General features: G+C 52.0%; 1 protein-coding gene across 1 annotated transcript in view; it reads left to right on the top strand.

The window, feature by feature from the left end:
• Positions 1 to 1103: 1103 nt before the first annotated feature.
• Myom3 (myomesin 3) overlaps positions 1104 to 20937 on the top strand; it is a 50698-nt gene continuing 30864 nt past the window's right edge. The window contains exons 1-14 of the mRNA XM_034501696.2: positions 1104 to 1187; positions 3709 to 3887; positions 5052 to 5132; positions 6034 to 6193; positions 6830 to 6987; positions 10812 to 10907; positions 11627 to 11715; positions 13982 to 14026; positions 14482 to 14622; positions 15682 to 15843; positions 16433 to 16574; positions 18180 to 18379; positions 19552 to 19605; positions 20010 to 20137. Coding sequence (XP_034357587.1) covers positions 3727 to 3887; positions 5052 to 5132; positions 6034 to 6193; positions 6830 to 6987; positions 10812 to 10907; positions 11627 to 11715; positions 13982 to 14026; positions 14482 to 14622; positions 15682 to 15843; positions 16433 to 16574; positions 18180 to 18379; positions 19552 to 19605; positions 20010 to 20137 — 1617 coding nt within the window. The 5' untranslated portion in view covers positions 1104 to 1187; positions 3709 to 3726. The remainder of the gene's footprint in view (positions 1188 to 3708; positions 3888 to 5051; positions 5133 to 6033; positions 6194 to 6829; positions 6988 to 10811; positions 10908 to 11626; positions 11716 to 13981; positions 14027 to 14481; positions 14623 to 15681; positions 15844 to 16432; positions 16575 to 18179; positions 18380 to 19551; positions 19606 to 20009; positions 20138 to 20937) is intronic.

Raw genomic sequence — 20937 nt, 5'->3', positions numbered from 1 at the left:
GATCTAATGCCCTCTTCTGGCCTCTGCAGTCACTAGGCATGCATGTGATGCACATACATATATGCAAGCAAAACATGCATATACGTGAATTTTCCTTGAAAAAAAAAGAAAAGAAAGAGAAAGAAAGAAAGAGATGAGAGAGAAGGGAAGGAAGAGAAAGAAAGAAAGAAAGAAAGAAAGAAAGAAAGAAAGAAAGAGGAAGCAAGGAAGCAAGCAAGGAAGGAAGAAACAACTGAGTGGAATATGCCAGCATCTTCCCCCGGAGTTGCTACAGGACTCTGGCCTGGGGAAGAGGTGAATCAGGGAAGCTTAGAAAGGGCTTTTCAAGTGAGGCAGGAGATTAAGATTAGGATTGAGAGCTCAGTGCCTGCTCACTCCCTCTCCCCAGGGAGCAGCCTTCGAAGCTGTAGGAAGAGCAGCTGGCAGCGTTGACCTTAGTGCCTGTGCTTTGAGGAAGAGGCTGGTAGTGAAGCCATATTCTCTGACCTGGAGCTGGCACAGCCTTCCCAGATCTGCACATGCTCTGGATGGCTGTGTCCCTTCCTCATGGCTCCCTAGCCCCTGTTCTGGCCCTGTCTCACGGCGCACAACCATGGGCCGACCGGGAGCAGTGCCAGTAACTGCTGGGGTAATAGACAGGAAGAAGCCACGCATCTCCTCCTTAGCGGAAGAGAATGGAAGTTCTCAAGTTTAGGTCACACTCTCTGCGCTGTCTGCATGAAGCCAGCTGGGTACCCTGACACTCTCTGTCTCCCAGGAAGGATTTCAGATTGGAAAAGCTGAAAACCTTCCCCAGGGTGCCCTGCAACTGGAAGGACAGTTGCCATTCAACTTCTATAGCTGAGAACATGTGTGTCCACTTTCCCCAAGCCAGGCTGGAGCCCGAGGCATGGTTCTTACTCTAGGCAGGGTGGGGTAGAAAAGCCAGAGGTGGGGGAGGAGTAGCAGGAGGGGGTGAGGGCCACCCCACCTGTTGCTGCTGCCCAGCAGCGCTGGCAGGAAGAGACAGCCCTCCCCTCTGCCTCCACCCATCCATTGTCACCGCACTGTCTCAGCGCTGCTATATTTAAGACGGTTACAAGGCTCCCAGAACACATTCTTCACCCGTCCTCACTGAGCTGAGGGCAGGAAGAGACCAGGGAGCTTCTTACTGTCCTAGAGACACCCGAGTGGACACCGCTGTTTCTGTGAGTCACATGTAGGGATCTCGGGCTGAGGGAGCCCTACTAAGGGACACCCCAACTTTCCACAGTGAATAACCTATGGGGAGTGGTATTTATGATGCATGTGTAGTGTACATAACTATAGTGTATGTGTGTCTGTGGTGTATGGGTTTGTGTATGTGTATATGATGTGGGGGGTGGTCTGTGCATAGGTTTACATGTAAAGTCTATGATGTGTGTGTGTCTATTGTGTAATGTATTTGTGTGACTATAGTGGTATGTCTGTCTATAGTATAGTGTGTGGGGTATATGTATAGGTGTGTATGATATGTGCATGTATAGTGTTTATGTGTGTGTGTTATAGGCTATGTGTCTGGTGTGCTATAGGGTATGTGTGTGTGTGTTGTAGGGTATGTGTTTATGTGTGTATTGTAGGGTGTGTGTATATCTATGTGTGTGTATGCATGTGTGTGTACACGTGTGTGTGTGTGTGTGTTTGTAATGTATATATGTAATTGTGTTGGGAAAGTGGCTTGTTTGGGAGACTTGAGCTTGGTGGTACCCCAAGTGAAAACAGGGTATCCCAGCCCTTGCCTCATTTCACTATTCTGTGTAGCCCTGGGTTTTCTGAGTGTTCTGATGTGAGTCCTCCTTGATATGGAAGCTAAATATAAAGAAAAGAAAGGGTGCTTGGGGATTAGACTTGGAACTAGAGTCTTTGCTGTGTGGAGCAACAACCAGTCAGGGAGCCTGAGCTGGCAGGTCCAGCAAGTCCAGCAGGGATGGAGTGTGCAGGCTGAGTCCTGGTTGTTTGGCCTCACAGGCAGAGAAAAAGCATAGACCTTGCAGTCCCAAATCCTGGGGCTGCCAGGTTCATCCCGCACAGGGAATGAGGACACAGGGCTCTGCTGGGACAGGAACAGCCTCCACTAACCAGGCCAGATCATCACAGCCTTGGCGGAGCTGGGGAGCCATGCCTGTCCCAGCCTGTGCCAACCCACTGGGCAGGGAGCACCCACTCCCGCTCAGCCAGTACTGCTTCTCATCCTGTGGGAAAGGGCAGTGGAGGCCACAAACCTGGGCTGCTTAATCCCACACTTTAGTCAGTGCTTTAAAAAGCATCCATGGCTCACCGCAGAGGAGGGGGTCTGGAGGCCAAATGCCAGTGGGCCGCTGTTCTCATTAGAGCAGAGCGTCAGAGAGAGGGCCAGTGCTGACGTCAGAGCACAGGAACCCTCGTTGTTGGCCCGAGTCTTGCTCCTCGGATCAACCCTGTGGGCTGGGGAAGAAGGAGAGCATGAACAAGCTTGGCTAGTTCTCTGCGTGCAGAGATGCTATCTAGCCAGGAGGAGTCAGAGCCTGGCCTAAGTGGGCAACTGTCCACTCTTGGCTCTGCTGAGATGCTTGTCAGGAGCCGAGGGACCTTTGGGAGCAGCCCTTAATGGCTGCTGATTACTGCAAGCCACTGACCTCCTGATGGTCACGGCTGGGGCAGCACAGAAAACCAAACTTGAAGGAAATGGAATACATACGTGCCCATGGCTGACCCTCAGCAGCTAAGCCACGCCACCAGCAAGTCACACAGCCTACATACAGGTAGGAACTAAGCAGGAAGAGGGGGCACTTTCTAAATGAGTAGCAAATTATAGGGTACAGATTAAAAATACCAAAGGGATTAAAGAGGAGAAAGTTCTAGGCCTCTTGTGTTATTACAAGGCTTCGGAGGAAGTTGGTAGGACTGTCTGACATTTAGGTGGGACTCGCTTCTCCAGGCTCTCAGTTAACCTTATGACCGCCCATCCCAGGAGTGTGGTGGACACACTTTACCGATGAGAGAGCCAAGATATAAAGTCCAAGAGCACGCACTTGGAAGCAGGAAGGAGAAACTAGGGTCGTAGGATTGCACCAGTTCACAGACTCACAGTCCCCATATTGTGAATTAACATGGCTTGGAAGAGAAGCTGGAGTGAGGAAACCAGCAAAGGCTCATGGGTAGGACTAGACAGAGAGAGGGGACATCTGCCCATTCTGACACTAGACCCAGCCTGGGACAGCAGCGTGCAGTCTGTCATCATCTGGAAAGCCAAGCCCTGGAGAAAGGGATGAAGGGAACAGGACTGCGGCCGGCAGCCAGGGTTCTGCTCTCCAATGGGTCTCTGCTCACCCACTCCCAAGGCACGAGGGACAGTAGAGAAGCCAGACTCTGCCTTTGTCACCATGGTCCCTCACCTTCTCAGGCCTCCATCCCTATGCTCCTATAGTGCGGTGGTTCTCAACCCCTTTGGGGGTCACATATCAGATATCCTGCATCTCAGATATTTCTATTACAATTCCTAACAGCAAAATTACAGTTGTTGTGAAATACTTTTATGGTTGGTGGGGGGTATGTCCCCGCAACATTAGGAACTGTATTAAAGGGCCAGAAGGGTGGAACCACTGCTCTAGAAAAAAAAAAAAAAAAAAAAATGCTCCTGCATGCTCCCAGAAGGAAAGGAGAATGGGTGCTTGGTAAGACGACTGACCATATACACCTTGGCTTTATCAGGTTATTGTGCTCGCAGTCATGACTCTGCCCCACAGTCCTGGAAGTGCTGGGGAGCCCCAAGCCTCCCAGACCGTACAGGTCCACAGGCTGGAGCACAAGCAGGAGGAGGAGCAGAAAGAGCAGCGGGAGCACAGCCTGCATATGGGTTCTTCTGTGCAGAGGCGAACCTACCGCAGCAGGTGGGAGTACCCTGGCCCTGTGGCCCATCCCCCACCGTGGCTCCACCCCTGGTCCTGTGGCCCCTCCCCACTGTGGCTCCACCCCTGGTCCTATGGCCCCTCCCCCGCTGTGGCTCCACCCCTGGCCCTGTGACCCCACCTCTGGTCCTGAGGCCCCTCCCCACCGTGGCTCCACCCCAGGAGGGGATGCATAGCCCAGCTGTCCAGGGACTCCCATCTTAGACGGGTAGCACAGGCCCACCTTCTGAGATACCTCAGACCCCCATCTGAATAAAAGTGACGAGGGGCAATCCTCTACAGACCCTGTCTGAGAGGAGTCACAGTCCCACGTGGAGTGTGTTGAGGACTTTTTGTCCCCATGACAAAGCACCTGAGAAAAACACATTAGAAGAAGAGTGGAGTTTTTGGTTTTGTTTGGTTTTGTTGATTTTTTGTTGCTGTTTGTTTGTTTGCCTAGCCCTTTATGGGGTTTATTCCAGTCTTGGCTCTATTGCTTTGAGGCTGAGGTGAAGCAGAACAAACATTATGCTGGCAAGATAGCCAGAGAGATTGGGGGGGGGGGGGGATAGGGAGAGGAAGAGAGAGAGGGAGAAGGAAAGAGAGAAGAAAGGAGGGACTGAGGGAGGAAGAAAGAAAGGAAGAAAAGGAGTGAACCTGGAGCAAGGCAAATTCCCTGTAACCTACTGCCTACACCTCTAGATGTTTCTTCTGCTCCCGATAAAACCACCAAACTGAACCCAGCAGGGGATGGATTGACTCTGATGATGAGAACACAGCCCCTGTGGTCCTGTGGTCCCTGGGGTCCCTGTGGTCCTGTGGCCCTGTGGCCCTGTGGCCCCTGTGCCCCCTGTGCCCCTTGTGCCCCTTGTGCCCCCTGTGCCCCAGCCCCTTCTCAATGAGTAGATCCAGCAGCTGAGGACTGAGTTTTCAACACAAGTCCTTTAGGGGATGCCTCATATCCAGACCCTAACAGGAGGCACAGCCCTGTCTAGGGTGGGGAGATAGCCTTGCTCTCTGAGACCCCCGCCCCCCCCCCCACATTGAGAAGGAGGCTCAGTATGAGGGAGGAGCTTGGGGTTGCCTTCTGGTACCCTAATGTCCAGTCATGGTCTTGGGGACCCCAGGAAATCTCCCCAGATCCTTGACCTCCCTTTCCCCTGTCAGTGAAGAGGAGCATCAATTCAGCTCTGAAGACTACGCCCTGGCTGCTGCCCTGGCCCTGACAGCCTCCTCAGAGTTGTCCTGGTAAGTCACATGACTGTCACTGGATGCAGAAGGACTTTTACCTTGACCCTGGTCCCTGGTCTCTTGTCCCCTACCTCTCCATGGGCTCCTACTGACACACAATGGATCTGGCCAAAGTTCCTTTTGCAGAAACGCTAGGCAGAATGCAAACCAGACACTGTGAAGCCAAGCCTCACACTACCCCCTGGATGAGTCCCCACAGCAGGAAAGGACTGTCCCCAAGCAGCCATCCTCATTACCACAACGTTTCACAAGTAAGAGAGGAACTGGCCATGGGGTACAGACTGGTAACAATCACAAGGCTCACACGAGGAAGGGAAGGTCCCTGCATGACTGAGTGTGGCCAGAGGGAGCACAGCTTTAGGGAAGAGCCCTGGGCTTGATGTCTGGGACACAGTCCTGCTGTCCTCAAGCAAGTCATTGGACCTCGGTTTCCTGTCCTGTGAGACACATCTGAACACATCAAAAATTGGCCAAGTGTCTGTTAAGGAGCCTCACTCTCCAGTCCTAACTACACACTTTAAGTTCTGGTCATAGGAGGGTCATCCCTGGCAACACACACATAGCTACCTACAAACTTTTTTGAGACAGGGTTTCATGTGGACTAGGCTAGCCCTCAAGCTTGCTCCGTAGCCAAAGGTGGCCTTGAACTTTTGGTCTCCTGCGTCCTGAGTGCTGGGATTGAAAGTGTGTGTTTTACACGGTGCTGTAGATCAAACCCAAGAGCTCGGCACATTTGAAACAATGATGGTACCAAACCCCAGTCGCCTTTCAGTGTGTCTGCCAGCTACAAGAATACAGGGCTGTGCCTAAGGCACACTCCCAAGTACCACTAGCTTGTGGGGTTGGGGGCGTGGACTCTTCCAGCCTCTATGGCTATGTCTGAGTCCCGTTCTTACAGGGAAGCTAAGCTGAGGTGCCAGAGCACCGCAGTGGAGCTGGAGGAGCGTGGACAGAAGCGGGTAGGCTTTGGCAATGACTTGGAGCGGATGGAGGTGGCCTTTCTACGGACTCAGAGGCTGCTGCGTCAGAGACGAGACTGGAAAGCGCTGCGGCAACGGGTGAGGCAGGTGCTGGGGAGACCCCAGCCTTGAATCTGACCCCCGCCAATGCTGCATCCTTACTCCTCCCCCTTCTCCAAAGGTATCCAGGAAAAGGCCTGGGCCCTAGATTCCAATTCTGATGCCCCTATCCTCAGCTGGGTAACCTGAGAAAAGGTCAGGCTGTTCCTGAGCCTCAGTTTCCCATGTGTGACTCGGGTGTGGTTATAGCAGCTCTGTGCTGAGGTAGAAATTAAATGACCTTAGATTTGTAGATGACTTCCCAGTGTCTAGAAGACCTTCACAATTGTGTTGGGTCTGAGGTCCCTTCCCTGCCCCCTGCCCAGGTCACACTTCACAGGGTTTCTTTACATAAACCCCTGTCCCCCATGTTCTTAACGGATTGACTTACTCCCTGTCAAAACCCCTACAGGGGTGAACAAATAAATTATCTTAACCATCCTCATTTTACAGGAAAGGAGAATAAGGCTCTGCCTGTAATCCCGTGGTTGGTCCTAGAGCACACTCCCTGACCACTGAGCAACACTGCCTCAAGATGGTGTAGATGAGGGCTCAGCCAGAGTCTGAATGCCAGGGGGCAGCATGGTGGGGAAGCCATCCCTGGCGCCTTGAAGTCACACACTTCTTCACCTTCAGACAGAGGAGAAGGTCCGGGAGGCCAAGGAACTGATTGAGCTGTGCTCTGGCCGAGGCCCCTGGTTCTGGATCCCACTTCGATCACATGCCGTCTGGGAGCACACCGCAGTACTGCTGACCTGCACCATCCAGGGCTCTGCTCCATTCCAGGTCACTTGGTAAGCCCTTAGGGCTGGAGGTAGAGTCTTTGCTCTCCCTCCATCTCTCTTGGAGTTCTCTGGGGGTCCCCCATCTTCACCCAAGGTTCCTCTGCCTCAGCAAGGCCATACCCCACAGACTGAGTTCCACCCACCTTACACACAGAGCAACGACAGCTGCCTGGGAGCCTCAGGCTGGCTTGGGCCTTAGTTATTCTTAGCCTTGGGTGGGGAAGACTGGAGCCCCCTGGAGAGCCAGCCCTTGTAAAAATATGATTCCGTGACCTGAGAAGACAGCTGCTCCCAGCTGGGCATCTTCAGAACTCGAGAATGTTCTGGGAGTCAGAACAGAAAGCCCAGAAGCTAGGGAAGAGGTGGGGAGGGCAGGACCCCACTGAGAGGATGGGCTCAGGTCTGGAATGTGAGCCTAAAGTCAGGCCTAGTGTTCTCTCCACCTGCCACTGAATCAGGGTGTGGCCACAGGTAGATGACTTAACCCCTTGGATCTGCTTCTCAGTTTGCTTCTGTTTCCAGCTCAGAGAATAGGCTGAAGACCCTTACCCAGCTGATTCACACTAAGGGCTTAGTGCCCCACAGAGGAAGTCCTCAGAACTTGACAAGGGCTGGGAAAGAGGCAGGCATAAAGGTTGCACATGCGTGTTAAGCCAGCCCTTAAGAGACTGAGGCAGGAGAGTCACAGCTAGGAAACAGAAGTGGGAAGAGCTGAGAAAGCAGGAGACAACATTTCTAGAAGCATAACAGCACCCCAGAAGCCTTATATCTGGGGGATGCTCTGAGCAAGGTGCTGGAGATGGGGTATGTGGCCACTTCCTAGGGAGCCATGTTGTCCACGTAATGGAGTCCCTGATTACTAGGTCTTAGAACCATTGCCAGGCAGGCTGCAGGATAAGAAAGGACTTTCAACAATATTCATTACCAATATCACTGTCCCAGGCCCTGTCAGGGACTCGCCCTTAAAGACTGCTCTGCCCAGGGAGAACTGGCCACGGAGAAGTGTTCTCACGGTCCTGCTCAGATCAACAGAGAGAGGGGAAGAGAGGAAATGGTTATCCAAGCCTGAAATGTCCAGGAAGGCTTCTCAGAAGAGATAGCATGGGAGCTGGAGGGTCAATATCACATGGTGTAAAAACAGAAGTAAAAGTAAAGGGACCCCCTTTACACAGACGGCCACTTTTGTCCCATTTGAGCCTTAGTTAAGGGCACATAGCCAAAGTGGAGCAGAATTCAGATTTGGGGATTCTCCTGATAGCCACAGAGCAAGAGAGCAGCAGGTTAGGTCTTTGGGGGTTGCTCTTGTTGTTTTAAGTTTTGTTTTTAACTTTAAGCACACAAGTGCTAAGTAGCTGCAGATGGAAAAAACGGAGGCGGGTCGCAGCCACGAGTGACATCTGAAGGAAGCTGGCCTCCAGGCTGGCCAGTTCCAGCTGGCACACTTTCAAAGTCATGCACTGGACAGTGTGCTGGGCAATGGGTGCTGTGGTGGCCAAGGCAGCGCCACCTGCCAGCGGCTGGCCCCAGTAAGAGGTCTGCTTCCAACTCAGGTCTGGGCTAAGTCCGCAGAGGTGGGGATGGAGGGGGTCAGAACTGCTGGCTGTCCACCTGCAGCCAAGCCCCACCCACCCTGGCACTTAAGCCCACATCTAAGGCATTCCACAGGAGTCTCTAGGAGGGGGGCTGGTTTCTGCTCCAGCACCACAGAGCCAAGTATTCCTGAAAGGGTAGAAGCCAAGGCCAGACCCACTGGTTGGTGACCCCTGAGGTTCCTGGCTTGATGATCCCAGAGCAGCACCCTAAGACTGGTCTCTAAGGGTGTGTTCCTACTTAAGATCCAGGCTTCTTGGGAGAGTCCACTCAGGAGGCAAACACACTGAGTACTGTCACAGTCACTGAGGACGGACTTGCTGTGTGGTGCAGGCGGGGGGGGGGGGGATCTGTTCTCAGGATGGTGCACACCTGGAACTGCGCATGAGCAAGAAGAAACCCAAGAACACCCCTGGGTATTTGGGGGAGCTCAGTGCTCAGAGGGGTGCCAAGGAGAGGCAAAGAGATGGACAGCAACTGCTGGGAATACCCTTAAAAATAGAATATGGGCTAGAGAGATGGCTTAATGGTTAAGAGTGAATACGGCTCTTCCAAAGGACCAGAGTTCAATTCCCAGCACCCATGTTGGTGGCTCACAACTGTCTGTAACTCCAGCTCAATGGAAGTCAAAGTCTCTGGCTCCTTTGGGTTCTGCATTGACATACAAAATTCCCCACACACCTCCTGCATGTAAGTTTTTTCTAATTTAAAAAAAGGTAAGGTTTGAGGACAAGACTACATAGTAAGACCCTGTCTCAAAAAAAACAAAAATAAATAGATAGATAGATAGATAGATAGATAGATAGATAGACAGACAGATAGAATAGGATATCAAAATATCCCAGGAGAGTAAGCATAGAGACATAGGCCTGTGAACCCTGGCTTCCGGAGGCTGAGGCAGGAAGTCACAAGTCTGAAATTGACCTGAGCTGCCCAGTGAGACAATATCTCAGAGAACATTGGGAAATTTAGGCAAATAGTAAGTCACTTTCCTGAGGCCTCTCTGGCTGGAGGGGCAGGCAAGATAAGGCTTAGGGCCTGGCAGCTGCTGCGCCTTGAGGCAGAGCCTGGACAGCCTGAGGTGTCTGGAATGTTTCTGACAGGTGTGGGCTAGGGGCCTGGCCCTCGGAGCCTGGTGAGATGTGTGCCCAGATTAGACACTGCCCTCCCCACAGGAGACTTAGCTGGGCCCCTTTCCTAAATGGGTACAGCCTGGGGACAGAGTGGATGTGTCTCTGTTCCATGGCCATGGAGATAAACAGGACACCCAAAGAGACAGGCCAGGTCCAAGAAAGGCTGGGCCTGAGGCTGGGGTGCCCTCTGTCTGCAAGAAGGACCATCTTTCTCTTCAACCTCAACTGCCTATGCTTCCGTGTTGTTGATACAACCCGGGGTCTGGCGCATGCTAGGCAAATGTCCCCAGCCCAGCCTGTACCCCAGCTCCAGGCAAAGACCTTTCAATTTCCTTGGGTGATTTTATTAAGAGCTAAAATTAGGGACAGAAAGCCAGATGTGGGGGTGCATTCCTGTAACCCCAGCATTCAAAGGCTGAGCCCCGAGAGTCTCAAATCCAAGGCTCATGTGAGCTACATAGTGACACCTGTCTCCAAAGAAGATGGAGGAAGAGCTGGGGAAGGAGGGGGTGGAGGAGGACAGGGAAGGGGGGAAGAGGAGAGAAAGAGGAAGCAGCAGCAACTAGGCTTGGTAGCTGCACACTTGTGACCCTAGCACTTGAGGGACAGAGGCAGGATATTAGTGGCCTGTGGTAATCCTTGGCTACATTTCTAAATCAAGGCTAGCCTGGGCTACCTGAGACCCAATCTCAAAACTTCAATAAATAAATAGTAGTAATTATAAGCATCTGCCCTGGGGAGTTGTAAAGAAAGATTTGGAGTTTTCATTGGTCCAGGCCCCTCAAAGAGGAGTCCAAACACAAGGCCTTGTCCCTGGTGTGCCCTGGGACACCTCTGGCAGCTACCCCAGACTGGAATGAGTCTTTGAGCATCTACAATGGGCAGGACCAAAGAAGTGTTACCCCACCTCAGGGGCACAGCAACCTTGTAGAGGCAACCCTGTGTACAGGGCCAGCCCTGTGTGCTCCTATTTTCCAGGTGAGGACAACTGAGGCTGGCAGTAAAAGTTCCACCAGAGGTGTAGCCAGATGGGGAGCAACATATTGCTGAGTCTGGAATCATGGACACTCTGCGTTCCCCTGACTTACCACAGAGACTGTGTCTCCACAGGTACAAGAACGACATCCGGATCGATCCCCGTCTCTTTCCAGCCGGCAAGTACCGAATCACCAACAACTACGGGCTGCTGACCCTGGAGATCAGGAGGTAAAAGCACAGACAGAGCGTGGCCCATCCCCCACGACTCGGGTCCCAATACCACTGAGGCTAAACATGTATATACAGTCTGTCTCTCTCCTATGCTGGCCTTGAACTTAGCTCTGGTACCCTGGTTTAGTCATCCTCAGAAGGCCTTAGGGGCCAGGGGGAGCTTGAGATCCAGCAAGAGCGATCTGCCTGAGGTGCCAGGGAACGCAGGGCACCAAGGGGCTCTTGGCTGGCTGATGGGGCCAGAGAGGCACCTCCTCCATCAGGGTACCTTGGGTGAGAACCAGTCAAGCTTCTTTGGGGCACACACGGGGCTGTTCTGGCTGGTGGTGAGACCCAGGTCTGAAACAGAAGATCTGGGCATTGTGCCTGGCTCTGGCACGGACTGGCACTAGGCCTCAACAAGTCTGCTGCCCGGTGTGAGCGGAAGAAACCCCGTTCATGATTTTTGACGTGGAGATGTCAGTAGGGCAGGAAGCAGTGCCTGGAAAGAGGCACAGACAACTGGGTTGAATTTCAGTTGCTGTGTGACTCTGGGAGAATCCCTCTACCTCTCTGATCTTCTACAGTCAGTAATAACAACACAGTATAGTACATGATGTTTTCAAAGCCCTTTCCCTTGAGCTGGTTTAGGTTGATATTTAGGAGGTGGGGGTGGGGGTGCTGTGTTCCTCATGGAGCTGAGCATCCTGTGGGATTTCCCCCTCCCTCCTTTTCAGGTGCACAGTTGAAGACTCAGCCACTTACACTGTGCTGGTGAAGAATGCCTACGGCCAGGCCTCTTCCTTTGCCAAAGTCCTCATCCGCAGTAAGTTTGTCCATCCCCAACAGGCTGGGGCCCACAAGCCCATGGCCAGCAGATAGCCATGAACCTAAGATGGCACATGAGCTGAGACTGGGGACTTGGGGGCCTTTGGACTGAAAGAGCCTCCTCTCTCAGACTAGCAAGGCCAACTAGGTGAGTTGATGACATATATACTCTGTCCCTGAGGAGTGTATGGAGAGCCACCAGGAGGAGAAGGGGGTCATCCCCCCACCCCTCAGCACTCCTTATGCATGCATATACATGCATATACATGTATATACAGTCTGTCTCTGTCCTATGCTGGCCTTGACTTAGCTCTGTAGAGTCATAACTGGCATGGCTCAGTCACTAAACTTTGTGTGAACTAGGTAAATGGATCAGAAAGGGGGACTGTCCTACAATGGAGGACAGAGCAGACTGGGTTTCAGGCTTCACTACCCCCTAACAGACGGCCGTGAAGACCCTAGCCAACTGTTCCAAGTGACCTTGACATCCATCTCCATAGCTTGTTGGAGCCGGCCTAGATGAGGGCCTCCGAAAGGGTGACCCGGGAGGGCAAAGGATGCACCGTCCTTACTCCGTTCCCTCTGCCTCTCTTGGCTTTCTCCTGTGTGTTTTCCTCATCCTCTTAGAGGTTGCTTCATGAACATTCAAAAGTCACAGCTTACAGCTGGCCAGATACCCAGGTTCCAGCCAGACCTGAGTTCCCCTCTTGTCTCTGCCTTAGCTGCTGTGGGGGGCCTGGACAAGCCCCCTAACCTCTTGAAGGTTCGGCTTACTTTACAATGGAGTCCTGCTCCCTCCTCAGAGGCTCGTAGCTGGTCAGTGAAATGGTGCAGATAAGATTAACATGTCGCTCTTGAGAGACAATGATGTCTTTTGTCCCTCTGTGAATGCCATACCTGGCCTTCAGGGCTTTGGAGTGAGAGGTCCTACATGGTATATTCTCTGTCTCTCTCTCTATCTCTCTGTATCTGCTTCTCTGTCTCTGCCTTTCTTTTTCTCTGTGTCTCTGTGTCTCTGTGTCTCTGTGTCTCTCTCTCTCTCTCTCTCTCTCTCTCTCTCTCTCTCTCTCTCTCTCTCTCTGTCTCACCTGCCCAACCAGGGCAGCTGTCCAGCCTTGCCTTCCTAGCCTGTCACAATCTTGTTAGACTGTCCTTTGCAGTCCTCTAAGGTCTGTGCATTCCTGAGATAGCTCCTGGGAGGCAGCTGTCCCTGTCGCCCAGCCAGGATCTCCGTGTAGACATTTGAGCTGCCATAGGCTGTGTCCAGAGTGAAGCCCAAGGTCACACACAGCGTCTCGATATCCAACCTCCCCCCCTCATCATCCTCTGCCTTTCCCTCCCTCCATCAAGGCCAGCAATTCAAAGATCCCCGATGGAGACATGAACTCAAGGACACTGCTTTGTCTGTCTCCATAGCGACATAGGGGTCTCTATGCATGTTCTTGTGCTGTGAGACAGGACCCCAGGTTCTAATACTGAGTCTCCCACCAGCTCTGTGTATCCCCTAGAACCCACCCGTACCCCTTCCAAACCTCACTCTGGGGGCCAGAAGCACATCATAGACTACTGGGGCTAGCCTAGGTAACTCGGCCTCAGTTCCTCCATCTGTGAGGGTTGACAGAGTTAAGCTAGAGGCAGCTGCTCATAGCTGGCTCTGGGGGTCATGTCCACTTCCCTCTGAACCTCCAGCTGACCCTATCATTGGTGACACCTCCAGAGTCTCTGGCCAGTGTCTCCTTTGGGGGCAATGTATGGTCCCATCAGCAAGTTCAGAAGAAGAGGAAAATCAGCATTTATAAAGCACCTACTGTGTGCTGGACACTGACTAGGGGCTTTATGCATGAAACCCAATTTGTTCACAGCCCACACTGTTGAGGAGCAATCACGGCTCCCATTTTGCTGAAGAAGAAACTGAGGAACAGGAACATAAAAGGGTTTCCTCAGCTGGGTGGTGGTGGCGCATGCCTTTAATCCCAGCACTTGGGAGGCAGAGGCAGGTGGATTTCTGAGTTCGAGGCCAGCCTGGTCTACAGAGTGAGTTCCAGGACAGCCAGGGCTACACAGAGAAACCCTGTCTCGAAAAACCAAAAAATAAATAAATAAATAAATAAATAAATAAATAAATAATAAAAGGGTTTCCTCAGAGCTGCTGCAGGGGCCACTGACAAGTCAGAACTCAAGCCCACATCCATGACCATGTCCCTAAATGTAGGAGAATTGTGGGGTCTGAGATGTCTCCAGCTGCATTTGTCTTGTTTTGGCAGCTTACCTGGGAAAAGATGCTGGCTTTGACTCAGAGATCTTTAAACGTAAGTGGGCTGAGGATGGGAGCAGGGCGTGGGGATCCCCACAGTTCTTCTCAGAAGAGTCACCATTCCCCTCAAAGCCTATTCTTTGTTGGAAAGCTGTCACAGGTGCTGACCCCAACTGCCATGCTGACTTCCTGGTTCCCCCATCCCACCCCAGGACTTTCTCCCTACTGATGTACCTTTAAGAACTATGGTGATTAAAGCACACCTTTAATTCCAGCACTCAAGAGGCAGAGGTAGCTAGAACTCTGTGATTTCGAGGCCAGCCTGGTCTACAAAGAGTTCCAGGACAGCCAGAGCTACACAGAGAAACCCTGTCTCAAAGGAAAGAAAACAACAAACTGAATCCTGACCAGAGGAGTGAGGACAACGCAGAAGAGTCCTTGTCCCCGTTTAGATCAAGGACAGGCTAGTGTCTTCAAAGACCTGGATCTCATGTTTCTGTCCCCACCCAGGATCTATGTTCGGCCCCAATGTGGAGTTTACATCGGTGTTGAAGCCAATCTTTGCCCAAGAGAAAGAGCCCTTCTCCCTGACCTGTTTGTTCTCAGATGATGTGTTAGAAGCCGAGCAGAGAATTCAGTGGTTCAGAGATGGTGAGCCCATCCCTTTCTGAGGCTCCTTCCCAACCCAGGGACAATATCCATCCCCACCCCAGGGGTCAGCCATGCCCCTCTCCCCAACATATGTTCAGAATAAAGAGTTCCTGGATGGTCCAGGAAAAGGGCTAGAGCAGGCTACTCTGTGAGAGCAGGGGGCCCTCTGAGCCTGACTGTGACCAGCCCTACAACCTACGGGCAAGAAGCACGGCCATCAACCCTCCCTCATGCCCTTGCCTTCAGCCCAGAAAGGTGGCACCTTCTGGGAGAGTAGAGTGGGGGAGCCTGAGGGACAGCTGCAATAACAAGACGGATGTGTTTTCCCAAACCTGTCTATCATTCAGAACAGAGTGCTGACAGGGAGGAGGAGCTAGGTTCCTTCTCCAAGGCTGCTCAGGGCAAGGCCGCTCCAAGAATGCCACTCAAGGTCTCTCTGCTGACCTCTGTCCCCTCTGCCTCCTCCCTGTATGAGTCCCTGGCCCTTTACTAAGCTCCCATCTCTCAGTAAGGCCCACTTCCAACATGGATAGAGTGCTTGCCTATGTATCACGCAGGAAGCCGAGTTCTATCCCCAGGACCACATAAATGGAGCGTGAAAGCGTATGTCTGTCGCTCTGACTCAGGAGTCAGAGACTAGAGGAGCAGAAGTCAGAGGGACACATAGGCTACTTGAGACTTTATCTCAAAAAAAAAAAAAATTACTACTTCTCTCCGCTGAGGCTCCTTGCTGAGTTTCTGTACATGGAGCAGAAACTTTCTTTCCCCTTTCCCACAGCCCTCCTAGTTCCTCACCTGCTAACTACCTTCCTAAACCATTACTCTCCTTCAACCCCACCCTCACTGAGCCCTGATCCTGTCCTTCAGATCTCTCAGAGGAGACCTTAGAGCCCACATGGTCAGATCCCTGAAAGTCCCTACCTCCACCACCCACTGAGTCTTGGCCTTCAGCCTTCTCATGCCCCTTCCAGGGTCCCCAAAGCCACGAGCTTCTGTGAGCTCCTGAGGGAGACCAGGATCCCCCCATGAGCTCACACTGGACCCTCTTACCATCCACAGGCAGGCTTCTGAGGTCTTCAACACGCAGGCAGATACTCTACGCAGACCGCCAGGCCTCCGTGAAGGTGTCCTGTGCCTACAAGGAGGACGAGGGGCTCTACACAATCCGAGTTTCCTCCCCCTTTGGGCCACAGGAGCAGAGTGCCTATGTCTTTATAAGAGGTAAGGTGACCACTTCATCCAAGGCCCCTGCACTCTCGGAACCTGGGTTCCTCTACTATGAGGATGTCAGGTTGGTCTCTAAGGGTCTCTACAGTAGCGTCCTATGGATCCAAAGGACACAGCCAAGTCTTCACAGTCTCCCAGAGATGTGGTGGGGACCAGGAGTAGCCGGGACCAGGAGGGAGGGCTCTGTACAGTGTTGGAAGGCCCTCCTTACTATTGATATCTGGTGTCTTGACCCTGGCCTCTGGCATGGTCACTCTGTGAGCTGGATCCCCCTGAACATGTTGCTTGCTGTACCTTTGTGAGACTCAGTTTTCCACCCCCAAAATGGAGGTTGCTCTAGAGCTCACAGATTAATTATGTCAACTGTACAGGTGCTTGGTGTAAAACAGACACCTAATAAATGATACTGTCGCCCCTCACCAGCCGTTGCTGTCTAGTGGGGGCCAGATTAGTCTCCTGTCACTGGCCCTCCAGGCCAGAACTGAGGACTCAAGGGAGGAGGAGTTCAGACGGGGGGACAGACATCTTAGCTCCCAAATGGCCCAGGCTGAGGATGAACCCTTTTTTTCCTCCTGGGATTCAGATGCTGCAGCTGAGAAACCAGGAGCCCCAGGCTCCCCACTAAATGTCCGGTGTCTGAATGTGCATAGAGACTGCCTGACCCTGACGTGGGTCCCACCCAGCGACACCCGGGGTAGCACCATCACTGGCTATTCCATTGAGATGTGAGTTGCATTCTGGTGTGGCAGAGCCCCTTGGGCAGGGTACTGACAAACAGCTCATGGGATGGGGGGGTGGGTGGGGGGGGAGTGGCACAAGAGGTAGAAAAGGCAAGCTCCATGCTAGGACTCTCATTTGTAGCCTGTAGTTTTGTCTACACTGCTTTGAGCTCTGGATGAGTTGCAGGCACGTACCCATCCAAGAGCTATCTCAGATCTGTGGATAAAATACATACACACATTAGTTTATTTTTAATATGCTTTTAGCTCAATGGTTGGGCACTTCTAAGCCTCCTGCGACTAGGCTATCGTGCCCTTCCCTCTGGTACTCACCTACACACCTTCCAAATCTACCTTTAACTTTGCTGCTCAGTTACCTTCAGAGCCCATTGGTCTTGCTGCCCAAGATGTTTTCAGACTGCCCTTCCATGGGCTGCTTTCCTTTTCTGCCTACATTTTGGAAAGTTTCCCCTGCAGCTTTTGGTCTGTTCCATCTCTCTTCCAAGTATCTTGATTCTCTTCCTCTCTCCTACCTGCAGGAAGTCCCGCCTTTTTCTTTCTACCTAGCCATTGGTCACTGGCATCTTAATTGATAGATCAAAAACCAATTGGGGGTGAGGACCTTCAGCATCGGTAACACAAGAGTCCTGGTCAAAGCATCAGAACCAGCCCCCCACATTCGTCCCTGGTTCTCAGGACAGGGCAAGGGCCTGTCCGTAACGAACAGTCTGGGGACAGTGCAAAGGTGTCCAGGTTTTCAAATCTCTTTCACACTGATGCCTAGAATTCTGGGACAAACTGTTAAGTACTTTGAAGCCTGGGTACCTGTGCATTTGGTGGTTAGGTCAGATGCCCGAGAGGGATGCACTAAGAGTGGGGAAGGGTGGGCAGAGACAGACCTCACTACTACCTTCATGTGCTATAAACACTGAAGCTGGAGCTAGCGAGAAAACCAGGCCTAAGAGTAGAGGGCCCAGTGACCACTGTATGTGTTCCTGAGCCTGCACTCTGTTTCCTAGCTCTCTAAGTATGCATGTCCTGTAGAAGTTAGGGTCCACTTCTTCCTCCCAGTCCCATGCTCCTAGAAATAAGACTCAGATTCAAAATATATTCACAAATACCTTGGCCATATAGCTAGGCTCTTCTCTGACTAGAATCATAACTTAAGACAACCCATTTATTCGAACCTACATTCATTCTGCCACGAGGCTGGTTGCTTGTGATCAGGTACCATTCGTCTGTCTCCTCACATCTTCTTTTTCCTGGCTTTATCCAAGAATCCTTTCTCCCTAAGCCATAGTCTTTTTAATTGACAGGTGATACACCCATACAATACACAAGATAGTCTCTCTACAATGCCCCATTGTAGAGTGATTGACAAGGACAGGGAAGAACAAAACGGGAGTGGAAGTGAAGGCCCCATCTTGGTGTTGGGGACACAGCAAGCTCTTCTGATCAGCGTGGTGTTAGGAGACAGTGAAGGGCCTTGAGGTCTTGGCTGGAGCAAGGCTTCTAAGTGGGAGAAGAAGACTCACGTGGTCATAAGGCAGCTGCAGCCTGTGCACAGAAAACAGACTGAGAAGGGCTCAAAGCCAGGGTCTATTTCCACAGGTGCCAGGGTGACTCAGAGGAGTGGGTGCCCTGCCTTCAGGCCCCTGGGGGAACCTGCCGGTGCCCGATCCAAGGCCTCACTGAAGGGCAGAGCTATCGATTCCGAGTGCGAGCCATCAACAAGGCTGGCACCAGTCTCCCTTCCAAGGCCTCAGAAGCAGTTGTCACGGGTGACTATGATGCAGTCCAGAAGAAGACGGGTGAGATCCTAAGGGGACATTGTAGGGACTCAGGCAGGGCACTCAGAAGGGAATGCCTCAGTCAGGAAGAAGTGGCCTGGTTTCCCCTTGTAACTACTGTAGCAAAGCACCTAACAAAAAAAAAAAACAAAAAAAAAAAACAAAAAAAACATAAGAATGGAAGTGCTTGTTTGGGCTCCAGTTTGAGGATACAATCCATCACAGTAGAAGAACTGTGAGCCCAGGATCCCACAGAGAGGCATGGCCACCACTGGCCATCTCGGTTTCTTCTTTTTACCAAGTCCAGGGCCCCAGCTCATAAGTCCAGGGTCCCAGCCCATAGAATGGTGTGACGCATGCTTAGGAAGGGTCCATTTTATTTGACTCCCTCACAGACATGCAGAGGTTTGTTTCCATGGTGGTTATAAATCAAGTTGACAGTCTAGCACTAACCATCACAGGGACTCCTGAGCCAACCTCCAGAAGCCCTTAATCTCAGACAGAGAAGACAGTGCCTAGCCCTGGTGTGATGAAAACTTACAGCCTTACACTTAAGTACCCTTAGTCTGAAGGAGAAGGCACAGTCCTGTCTTTAGGAACCCCTCCTCAGAGAGGGAAGAAACAGCTAGTCTGGTGGAAGACACCAGACCCATTCCTAGCAGACACCTGTCCAAGCTCCAACCAGAACTGCTACTTTAAAGGGGGGGAGGGGCATTTATGTATATGAGTACACTGTCGCTGTCTTCAGACGCACCAGAAGAGGGCATCAGATCCCATTACAGATGGTTGTGAGCCACCATGTGGTTTCTGGGAATTGAACTCAGGACCGCTAGAAGAGCAGTCGGTGCTCTTAACCACTGAGCCATCTCTCCAGCCCCAGAGCTGCTACTTGAGGTACCCTCAGAAGCCCCATGTCTGAGGGTGTTGAAGACACAGCTCTGCCAGCCCTTGGAAGCCACCCTGCTTGGGTTTGCCCCAACTCCATGGAGTCTAAGCACACAGCCCCCGTGTCTGTCTCCATCTGCCATGAGCAACAGGACCCACTTTGGACTCCATGAAAGCTAGACTCAAAAGGCCCATACCTAAAGCTGTATGGCCGGGGCTGCCAGGCCAAGCAGGACCAGGCAGGATACAGAACCTGAGGTGACCCGCTGACTTCTGACCTAATCCTTATGTTCCATCCTGCCTCCCAGAGATTCCCTTTGACCTGGGCAGTAAGATCACCATCAGCAAGAATGATTTTGAAGGTGTGTGTGAGCTTCTCTGACTGCCCCTGGAGCCAGCTTCTGTGTGGTTCTGGAACTTGTATTCATTGACTGGCAAAGCAGGGAGCTATTCAAGTTCAGGGTGTAGGAGGGTCTAGCCAGAGGAAACCAAGCAGAGCGGGGGGGGGGGGGGGGGGGGGGCGGGGTTGGTGCTGTAGACTGCCTGGCTATGCTTTTCTGTAGAATAAATGGCTTGTAGGGACGAGCCCTCGGGGAACTGGAGTCTGGTGCTGGCTCTAAGTAGGTTTGCTGGATTCATTAGGACAATCTCCTCCCTCCCCTCCCCACCATCCCATGCTCCTAGCACCATCTGTGGAATGCAGGGCTGAGATTAGGGGGTCTTTGAGGGCCCACTCATTTCTCCCTTGATTGGCTCTTTATTCCAGATGCTGTGACCATTCCGTCAGCCCCAACCAATGTCCACGCCAGCGAGGTCAGAGAGGCCTATGCAGTTTTGAGCTGGGAGGAGCCACATCCCCGGGGCAGAGCCCCGCTGACTTACACTCTGGAAAAGGTATGCATGGGAATTAGGAATAGCCCCAGAATAGGCAGACTCTGGGATCTGTGGAGGAGGAACAGAATATGGAGAACACCAGGAACAGCCTTGGGGTCTTCAGAGACGGGAATTTATTGCCTGGAAGGGCCTGAGCAAAGCTTTATTTTGAGGCAGGAGGCTAAACTATATGTATGGCCTTTTTATAGTGAAAGTCCAGATACTCATAAATACTGCACCCTAGGGTCAGACAGTTGTAGCAATAATGAAATCCACTGGTTTCCTGGACACCTCCCTACACCCAGGTCAATGGCATAGAGTCACACTTAGGGGCCACCACTCAAGGCCATATTTGGTGGGAAGTGAGGTTTGTATTTATCAGACAGGGGTGTGGGTCATGTCTAGCTCTAGGAAACATTAGGGACAGAGACAAAGCAGGAGAGACTGTGAAGGAGACAGAAGGCCACAAGGCCAATCAGAGGACAGCGCTGAAGGGATTCAGTCAAATCTGGGCTCTGCCGTTTGAGTCTGAGCCATTTCCTAACCTCTGCAGTAACTCAGTGTCCTCCATCCTAGACTGGAAAGTCTGCCTGAGGCAGACAGGGTTGGGAGGGGGGAGACTATCTCACATAGCCAGGGCTCTGTGTACGGTACAGGGCTGGTAACTGCAGCTCACACTCCTTCCTGAAGGCACAGTCTGAGTTAGTAGATGCCATAAGGACTTAACTGAATCCATAAATTCAAAATGTCTAGGGAGGAATCACTATCTCTGATTTTCCAGAAAGGCCCTCTCTTCAACTAATGTGTAAATAGCCCTAATT

Source organism: Arvicanthis niloticus, chromosome 5 (genome assembly GCF_011762505.2).
Source record: "Arvicanthis niloticus isolate mArvNil1 chromosome 5, mArvNil1.pat.X, whole genome shotgun sequence".
Classification (NCBI taxonomy): Eukaryota; Metazoa; Chordata; class Mammalia; order Rodentia; family Muridae; genus Arvicanthis; species Arvicanthis niloticus.
The sequence above is the reverse complement of the archived record's forward strand: the minus strand, read 5'-3'. Positions and strand labels throughout refer to the sequence as shown.